Source organism: Lepidochelys olivacea, assembly GCF_965140295.1.
Source record: "Lepidochelys olivacea isolate rLepOli2 genome assembly, chromosome: 1".
Lineage (NCBI taxonomy): Eukaryota > Metazoa > Chordata > Testudines > Cheloniidae > Lepidochelys > Lepidochelys olivacea.
Genome location: NC_140411.1, coordinates 265,869,978 through 265,880,088, shown reverse-complemented (window position 1 = coordinate 265,880,088; position 10,111 = coordinate 265,869,978). Strand labels below are relative to the sequence as shown.

Genomic DNA, 10,111 nt, shown 5'->3' with positions numbered 1-10,111 from the left:
TCTTTTTGCAAATACAGACTAACACTTGGTGAGGATGTTCTGTGTGATTGTGAGGCATTAGATGTGCACTTGGTGAGGATGTTCTGTGTTGGAAGAGAAAGAATCTCTATTGACATTTCAAAGAGGAAATGGTTTTAAAACTGCTACATGACTGAAAAGCAGGCTCTAAAGAGCGAGAAAAGCACATAGAAAATCAAAGTTTCTCCTTCTGGAGGTTGTTCGTGTTTGAGGATAATTGATTCCTGTGAGTTACCATGCTTAATTTAGGGATTCACACCCTGCTTTAAGTGGAAAACTAAACACACCTTAAATTTGGGGAAGATGGGGGTGCCTCTGTAATGCACACCTATATCTACACCCTCTTCCCCCCCCCCCACACACACACACCAGGAATAACCCTGTTGAAATCAGTGGAGCTACACCAGCGGAAAACGAATGCGAGAGAAGAATCAGGACTGCAGTACACGCACCCACATCTGAGCACAAATGCATGCAACAATATATTCCCATCTCCGCACAGACTTTCAGGCACGGACAAAGAGGTACGGTACACAGTAATATACAAAACACCCACAGCCAAACCCATGCAAGCACACAGTGACACACACACACACACAGGCTGTTTGTGGGAAAGGATGCTACTCAGACCCCGTTGATCAAGATGTAGGAGGATCCAGATAAAGTGAGCACTGCAGCATGAGCAGTGACTCTGCAGCTAGCTCAGGGCTTCCTCTTCAAGTGTGGGCGCTTTCCCCCCCCCTTCAACTTCCTTCCTGCTCTAACGGCCAAAGCTCAAAACTGAGCGCAGAGAGCAGAGAGGGTCCCCGGACGCAGACGCCTGCCAGTGAGTATAAATGCAGATAACTCGGGGGAGGGGGAGCTGGAAAAGAGCCTTCTCACTCTGCTACCACAGTTTGAGCCTGTTCCCTGTGGCGGAGGGAGGATTGATTTGCACAGCTTGACAATAGGGAAGGGTCTGAAATGCAAAGAGGACGGTCCTGGCTGCACCAGAAAAGGGAAGTTAGACAGCAGTGAGGGGAAAGGGGAGATGACTGGGCAGCCGGAGTTCAGCTCTGCACTGCGCTGTCAGTGAGCCTGGGAAATGCTCGTGAAGGGTTCGAGGGGGCTGGGAGTTGTCTCCTGCCCAGGCTCTCTTGGTAAATAACGCTATGCTTTGCTTTCTCAAGAGGCCTGCTCAGGCAGGGGGGTATTTTACCTTTCATCCCTGAAGGGTGGGGCTGGGAGAGGAAGTAGTTTACCCTGCATCATGGAAAATTCCATTGCATTCCCTCTGCCAAATCCTCATGGTTGCGTAGATAAGCGCTATATTTGGGGGTTACGTTGTACGTGAGTTTGATGCTCTTAAGAAGCACTGGTAAAATGGCTGATGCCCCCTATTTATGCCCAGGGCAGATACCATACATCACAGGGAGTGGCAGTAAGGTCTTTCTCTGCCTGCTGCCTCCTATCAGCATGCCTCCCTCTGACCTACAGCGAGCACGTCTGAAGCTTCAACCTCCCCTGCCCGTTCAGCCCTGGGACTCTGCCAGAGTGGGTGGCTGGCACCAATGATTATGGTGTTTTTGCTCTTTGCCTTTTGAAGCTGTCACTTTCTGGCAGGGGCTCCCTAATTCTGGACCATTGTTTCTCCCCCATGGCCAGAGATGAGCCCCCGGGCCTCACAGACACAATTTGAAATCTAGTGCGTGAAGAGAGGGAGGTCTCGAGGGGCAGGGCAGGGGCACAGGGAGGGCTGAAGAATCTGTGGGAGTGGGTAGGGAAAGAGAAAGCATTCGTGATAGGAAACAAATCTTTAATTTCTTTCCAAAAGTGTTTTAAGGGTTAATTTTATTTTTTCATTGTAAAAGTGGCCATTTAGTATGTAGACAATATATCAGAAGAGCCCCAGGGGCATCGCCCTTCCTGTTGGGCCAGTGAGGCAAACCACACCCGTGTGCACTAACAAACAAGGTGGAGGAAACTGAGGTGTCCAGGAGAAGCTCTGATATGTTCCATTTTGTAGATGACAGTAGTGAGTGAGGACACATATGCACAGAAGGCCCATCCTTTCCCACTGAAGTTAATGGGAGTTTTGTACAAAGCAGGATTGGGTTCTTGAACCCTAGAAGTAAAACTCAGGCGTGGGTCTGACCTACTCCATGTAGCAGGGATCAGCAGCGTAGGCATACGAATGAGCCAGGAGGGAACTAGCCAGAGCCCTATCCCTTTGGCTCACTCAGGTAATCAGGTAGTCTTCCATTCCAGCTTGCCCAGTGGGTTGCTAAGATCTCTGGGAGGTTTAGGGCACCCAAAGGAATTCCTGAGAAGGGGAGTCCTCTGCACTAGTTCTGATGGAAAAGTTCCTCAGCCCTGGGCAAAGCAGGAGGAAGATCTTAGGGAAGGGGAGTAATCAGAAATTCCAGGACAAAATCTCTATTCTCCACCTCCCTCCCTTTCCCTCTATCAATGACTTTTTCTCCTTCTCCCTCTGTGTCTCCCTCTATCATAAATCATAAAGACCCTCATGGAGGGAGTGAGGAGTGGGGAGGGCAGGCGGACAAGATGGTGCAGGGAATGATCAACAGTTTCAGGGCTTCATCCTGCATTATTCATGCTGAAGCTGGGGGATCAATCAGATTTTTTCCCATAGGGTCCTGGAACAGGCCTGGATTTCCTCTTTCATGAGGACAATCTCAGGTTCTTTTGCCATGGAATGCAGACTCCCTGAACCAATTTTTCTGTTGGTGTAAATCAGTGCAGTTGCAATGAATCACCAATTGGAAGATCTGAGCTTTCTCCTCATCTGTAGGGCTGTCTCAGATTTCCTTTTCTCACCACTGACATCTCCACATTAGTGCCAGACTCACTGAAGGATTTAATTGTAATGCAGTTTCATAGAATATGTATTATCCATTGGAAGGCATGACCAAATCTGTCTGTTCCTTGGCTCGTTAGTCAGTCTATGTATCTATCACCTTTACGCCACCAAAGGCATCTGCTAACATGCTCCTCCTGGAGTTTTTCCATCAGTCTCACCAGGACTGGGATAGTGTCTGAAGCTGCCAAGCTGGGTGTGACTCAGCCTCGCACAGTTCTATTCACAAACTCATCCCGGGAGAGTCATTTTAATTTAATTTAAGTTTTTTTGATGACCAAGTGAAATATGTCATTATCATCAACATATCCATTGTGTGAGTGGGTAAACACTAGGGTTACCTACCTAGAGAGAAGAATTAGAGGGAAATTGATTGAGAAATTTAAAATAACTAAGGGTAAAGTGGAAGTGTATCAATTCCCCCTTTTCATACTGTCCCATGACACAAGAATGAACGGTCAGTCACTAAAATGAATGTCCACTATATATAGAACAAATCAAACAAAACTGTCACACAGCAAAGAATGATTTGGTTGATGTGCAGTATCCACCATTGGCTATGGCATTGTGGCTGGAGTTTTTTAAACCTTTCTCAGAAGCATCAAAAATTGGCCACTACCATATACCAGACTAGATGGACCAGTCATCTGATTCATTAAGGCAGAACCTACAGTCCTATCTACTCAACCGCTCAACCTTTCCTTCCTTATTCTGGCCATTTATCCCCTACTCTACTTCATTCTCTCCTTTTGGCCATCCATTCTCCATCCATCCACCTATCTCCTCATCCTCCCTCCGCTTTTTCTGTCTCTCTTTACTTCTTTCTGTGCAGCCACCAGAGCAGGTTCATTCTTCCAACTGGTGACCTCAGTGCAGCTGCACTGATTTATACCAACTGCAGAAGTGGCTCTGGAAGTCTGGGATAATCCCAGGATTCCGTGGGGAAAGAACCCGCCGTTGTCCTCATGGAAGAGGAAGTCCATTGAGCAGCTCCTGTCTAAGCCCGCGCTGAGACAACTGCTCATTGACTTTAGTTCTCACTTCCTCTCACTTCGGAGATGTCTTATGGTTGAAATGCTACTGCTCAGAGCAGGTCTGCAGCTGGGGCAACTATTGTCATAGGAACAGACCACACATTTCCTTCCTACACAGGAAGTGGACCCTGTCATTGCATGAAGTGAGCTATTTTCAAGGGTGTGCAGCAGAGAAAGTCTGGGGCATGTGCAGCTGTATTTAGTAGGATTCATTTTCTTGAGCAAAGAGGGTTTATTTAATCTGTTCAGTTAAGAGAGTCATTATCAGGTATTTTACCTCCTTGTAAATTCTGCGTTTCTAAGTGTTATTTATAGCCCATTAGAAGCAGGAAAATTAAACCTTTTCCTTAATGACTTTTATTTCCCTCCATGCTTCTATATGTGACAGTCGCTTTTAATGTGAACTCATTGATCAGTGCTGAGGCTGCTTGCCCAAGTTATTGTAGTCCTGTGCTAGGGTTGCACAAGGTGGCTTGTTGCAAATTGTCATTGGTTCAGTCTCAGTTGTTTTCCTCACTCCTGGAGGCCCCACAAAGAGCAGGGGGGCGGGGGCGGAACAAGAAAGAAAGACAAGGGGGGAAGCATGTCTAACTGAAAATACAAAAACAGCAACAACAGACTAATTCAACCCTCAAGCATCAGATTTCTGAGCATTTTGCTTTGGCATTAGGTTACGACGTTGAATGTGGTGCTGATGCAAGGCAGCAGTGCTCGGACAATTTGTATAGTGGAGGTGCTGAGAGCCACTGAACCAAACTGTGAACCCTGTATATGATAGACACCACTTCAAGCCACTGGGTGCTGCAGCACCGTGAGCACCCCTAGTTCCAGTAGCTATGGTGCCAGGTGTCTGACTGACAACCCTGGAGACTGAGTTGCTTTCTCCAGAGAACAAATACCCCCCCAAACCCCCCCGGCTGTACCCACCTGCTTTGTTCTGCCATTGACTGGCTGTATTGCCCTCCTCAGGCCAAGAGACCATGACTGAGAAAACCCCAGACCTACATGTAGAGGAAGAGGAGGAGGATGTGGATGGCAAAATCAACTACAAGCCCCCACCCCAGAAATCGCTTCAGGAGCTGCAGGAGCTGGACAAGGATGATGAAAGCCTCGCTAAGTACAAGAAATCCCTGCTGGGAGATGGGCCTGTGGTGGCAGGTATGGATCTCTGATGGAAAAGGCTCACAGAGAAATACAGTGTGTGTCCAATCCTGGTTGTGGGAGGACACAATGGTGGAATGCATTGTGGGGAAGGATTGAGGTTGTCCCCAATGGGGAGGGTACAGTACATATATGCATTGCTCTTGCTGGGGTATGGGAGCAAGCTACCAGATATGTGCCTGACTGGGGTGGGTGGACTCAATTGGAGATAGGGTCTATAGTGTCAGGTCTGTGGCTAGGGATGTCTGGGATGGGGCGAAGGCTTGTGGAGGCATGAATGCATGCCTGAGAGAGTTCCTACTGAGAAAGAGCTTTGTGGTCTCAGGTATGTGCCTAAGGGGGAATCCTGCCTGGACGGACCCAAGGTGGCAGCTATGCCCGGGTTAGTTCTTTCTGGGGCAGCGTCATGTGGTGGAAGGTATGTTCCTGACAGTCTCTTCTAGAGGGGTAGTGGGATGTGGCTTATGGAATGGTTCCCATTGGGCAAGGTGCATTGTTCTGTCTTCCTAAGAGGACCCAGTCATTATTCCATGTTAGATAACAGAGCGTTCTTTAGACAGGGAGATGAGGAAGGGACCCTGGATTCCTTAATTCCTCTCCCTCCCTCCACTTTGATTTTGCAAGCCAATTGGCCTCCTCTTTCCAATCCTACAGACCCAACAGCTCCCAACGTGGTAGTCACACGGCTCACCCTGGTATGTGATACTGCTCCAGGATCAATCACCATGGACCTTACGGGTAGGTGAAGACTTCTTTCTTTGTCACATATGGGAATGATCAGAGGTCCAGCCCAAATTTCAAGTCTAAGGATAATTCCAGAGCCCTGTTTCCCATTTGAAGTTGGTGCTGTGGAAAGTGAGGTAAACCCTAGGGGAATATTCCCTATGGAGATCTCGGGCCTAGTTTCTTATTTAAAGTACAATTACAGTAAAAAGAAGGTTAGAAGTAATAAAGACATATGTCTGTGGTCTCCATCTTCAACTCCTCTGCAGAAGATCTTGGAAATCTCTAAGAATTGCAGGTCTTATAGTTCTTTGTACAAAGGGAAAGGCGTGTGCTCTGGTTTCTGCCCAGCTAGCTCCTAACAGCACAAGATATAGGTACATGTTAGAGTAACAGGCCATTTTGAAACTGGAGTATCAAGCAACCTTGCACTTCCGGCTTCAGGGGACATGGTGAGAGAGTCATGCTTCACCTTATATGGGCTTCTTATCAGAGAGAGGAAGTCAGGACTGGCAAGGCATTGATACTTCCTGTTCAACTGAAATCCCCAGCATGCACGCATGCACAGCATTGCAAAGCCATTTATCTTCACACACTGCGCAGCCCATCTGAGTTTCCAGCCGAGACACTCCCCGCCTCCACTCCCTCTCACTAGAACCAGGGACTCCACATGAGCGAAACAGCTAACATGTGGTGCATAGAGGGCCATGCTACGCACCTGGTTCACTGGAGTAACAGGAGGGCAAAACACATCTGCACACACGTGTGTGCCTCTCATTTGTGTATCTGCGCACACACACACATGCCTCTTGTGAATGCATGTGCACACACACACACACACACAAGTGTGCACATGAATATATATACACAAGCATGCTCTATTTTTGTGTATGAAGAGGAGCACATATGTCTATGCATGCATATACCTGCGTACACACTTGGATATGCACGCACCTGTATGTATGCACATTCATAAAGAAGCTTGCATATACACACACCTGCATGCACATTTCCCAGGTGCGCTATAGGAAAAACCAATGAAAGGGCACATCCATTCCCTGGAAGAGTCTGGTTTCTTCTCTTTGTGGCAGTACTATCTATCTGTCTGATTCTCTCTCTACAGGGGATGTTGCGGCACTGAAGAAAGAGACATTTGTACTAAAGGAAGGAGTTGAATATAGAGTTAAGATCCACTTCAAAGTGAGTCACTTTCTCTCTGGTCCCTTCCCATAGGTTGCTCAGTGCACGCTCCAGTCACCAGCCAGTCATCACAGATAACCAGAGCTGAGCAAAATGTTGGAAATGATGCTCTGAACCATGTAAAACTCCAGTGATTTGGGGTATTGTTACAAATCACCTTGGACCACATGCACCTAAAGATTTGCTAACCTTTGTAAGCCTGTTGTGTGAACCTGATGAAACTAAGGTGGTGAACTGGAGGTTGCATGGAAACCAGTCAAAATTCATGCATGGAAATGGTTCATACATGTCATTATGTGAAACTCAGTAGCCGTGACTGAGTTTTGCTTTCAGTTTTTGGGACTCAAAGCAAAATTTGATTCCATACAAACCAAAGCTGGAAAAAAAAGCTTCCAATGAAGCCCTGTGAAGCTGATCTGCTGAGAGTTGCTGGGCTTCCCAAACACCTAGAGGTGGGTAAAATAGTTGCAGCACAAGACAAAATACACAGAATCTGAGATTTTCTGCATTGTGTTATGCCCTCCCAAATGGCTTCACATTGCCAAAAATTTCAACAGCGTTTCATGCCATTTCCACCTGCTTCCTTTTGAAAATGGGGTGCATTCAAAGAGCAAGGTGGCATGCAAAGCAGACACGTTCATCTTTACAAGTTTTTGTTAAAAAAGTAGCTGCATTTTGCAGAAAAGCAAAATTTGAGAGATGTTCAACCTCCTGAACTGAAAAAGTGAAAATGTTAATGTGGACAAATTTTCCACCATTTCCATGCAGCTCTACTGCACACAGGCCTAGAGATAATGACACCCCAAGAGTTACACCCCAGTCTTCTTTTTGCTAGGAAATGTTTCCTTAAATTTCCCACCCTTGCTGATGGGATAAGGCTATGGCCAGACTAGTTATCTTAACTCTCTCCCTGGCTCCCAGGGCTGGCCAGGATTGGGATCACTGTAGGCACAGCAAACTGAACCCTGGGATGTGAAGGAGCATGTTGTGTTGTTTTCGGATTTAATAATGCTTCAGTGAGGCACTGTGTCCAGACTGGGAGAAGCAGGGGATGCAGCCAGGCTGTGACTCTCCTGGAGAATATTGAGATTACTGGGGCTGTGTCTACACTAGCTAACTAACTAGTTGAACCATCTCCCTCCATATCCTGCGAATGAGCTTCCCACCCCTTCAGTGATCCCAGTCCCCTGCAGCCCTTGAGGTGAGGGAGTGAGCTCAGTTAGTCTTACCCTAGACTTTCCCCATCTCTTTGTGCAGAATGCATGACTCCAGTCAGCTGGTTCTGGGGTTTAACATGGGAATGCTCAGCTGTGAACCTTGTGCTTTTCCTGCATTCAACCTTCCCCCAATCGTCTCTGCAGAGCCTCCTGAGAGACTGGTTAACTCGCCCCACCAAACCACCTTGGGGGCTTGGGCAAGGAGAGGAAGAACTCTGATGCACATTAGAGAAACAGAAGTATCCAGGTTGTGTGAAAACTCATCTCTGGCTACTGAGAACTGCCAGGGCTTCCCTCAGCAATGTCTGCTCCATGTTGGGCCCTGAGGCCTGTCCCGCCCTGTCCAGCACAGGGAAGGAGGAGAGTAGTGGCGGGGGGAGCTGGTATAGGAATGTCTGTGTGTGGTTGAGGGGAGGAGAGCAGGAGAGATTGCACTGAGACCCTCCTCATTAGACTCATCTCTGATCACTTCCTCTTGCAGGTAAATAGGGACATTGTGTCCGGACTGAAATATGTGCAGCACAGCTACCGGACGGGGGTGAAGGGTGAGTAAGAGAGAACCCCCTCTCCTCCCAAACACACCAACCCCCCCCATGCACTCCCAACCCTGCACACAAATTCTCTCAGCCTATAGAGATATCCCTCAGATCAAAGAGCCCCTTCCAAAGGCTCTCATCCTACACTGAGCCTTCCCCTGACACAGGCAGCCATGTGTACACCACTCATCACACAGGTTTCCATTATATACAGATTCTGCCCAAGCCACCCTCTCAGAATTTCCCATTCCATACAGAGCCTTCAAACAGACACAGGCAAAAACAGCCTGTTCTGTGCTACCCCACAGAGCTTCTAACCGTATAAAGAGCCCTCTTCCTTTTGTACACACACAGCCCTTCTCAGGCTATCCTGAGGGAGATCCTCATTCCACACATAGATTCTATATATAGACTCTGCAAAAAAATCTCACATCATTTCATTCAGTGAGTCTGTCTGCCCCCTGCCTCTGCCCTCTCCCGCTCATGCCTGCCTCAGTTCCTGTGTGATCCGTACTCGGGAACCCAGCTTTTCCTCTCCTTGTTTACTTCCCTCCTCATGGACTTTTCCCTTGTGGATTGTTTACTCCTAGTGGATAAAGCTACGTTCATGGTTGGCAGCTATGGGCCACGGCCGGAGGAGTACGAATTCCTGACACCTATTGAGGAAACACCCAAGGGCATGCTGGCTCGGGGCACCTATCATAACAAGTCCTTCTTCACTGATGATGACAAGCATGACCATCTCACCTGGGAGTGGAATCTGTCCATTAAGAAGGAGTGGACAGAGTGAGCTCACTCAAGCTGCCTTCTCTCTCCTTCCCCTGCCTGCTGCACTAGTCGCACACCATGCTGCCCCCCACAAAAGGGTTCCAGAACCCTCCTAACCCTTGTTCCTTCCTGCCACAGGAGATTCTGTTAAAAGCAGGTCTTTGCACAGGCCCACGGACAGCCTCTGCATTTCCCGCTGCTATATTGAAAATAACCCACCTAGAGCTGTCGTGACATATGAGGGGCTAAATTGGGAAGAATCCCTCTCCTTTCTGGTCCCTCTTTTGCTCCAAATCAGGTCTCTGAAGTGCCTTTTTGAGGGAACACAATCATCTTGCCAGCTCTACAACTCTCATGGCAGGGCGAATTGCCCCCCTAAATGGTCCTCCATGGTGTTATTTCTGCCTTGTGCTCACTGTAAATGGCTGTTCCCATTATGGTCTTCTTATCCTGGTGTGGTGCCCAAATCATAGTCCTGCCTTTGAAGACAAAAGCAGTCAAGGAGACTCAATTAGCTGCCATGACTTGTAAAGACACCAGTGTCCCAAGAATAAAGTCAGTTTCTTTCTTCCCTTCTGAGTGAGGCTCTCAGTCTTT

General features: G+C 47.8%; 1 protein-coding gene across 1 annotated transcript; it reads left to right on the top strand.

Annotated features, from left to right (window-relative positions):
• Positions 1–648: 648 nt before the first annotated feature.
• ARHGDIB (Rho GDP dissociation inhibitor beta) lies at positions 649–10,086 on the top strand. The gene is made up of 6 exons (XM_084616810.1): positions 649–844; positions 4,879–5,067; positions 5,725–5,808; positions 6,917–6,993; positions 8,692–8,755; positions 9,337–10,086. Exons 1-6 carry the CDS (start codon positions 697–699, stop codon positions 9,534–9,536), a joined length of 762 nt encoding a protein of 253 aa, XP_084472936.1. The 5' UTR covers positions 649–696; the 3' UTR covers positions 9,537–10,086.
• Positions 10,087–10,111: the final 25 nt, after the last annotated feature.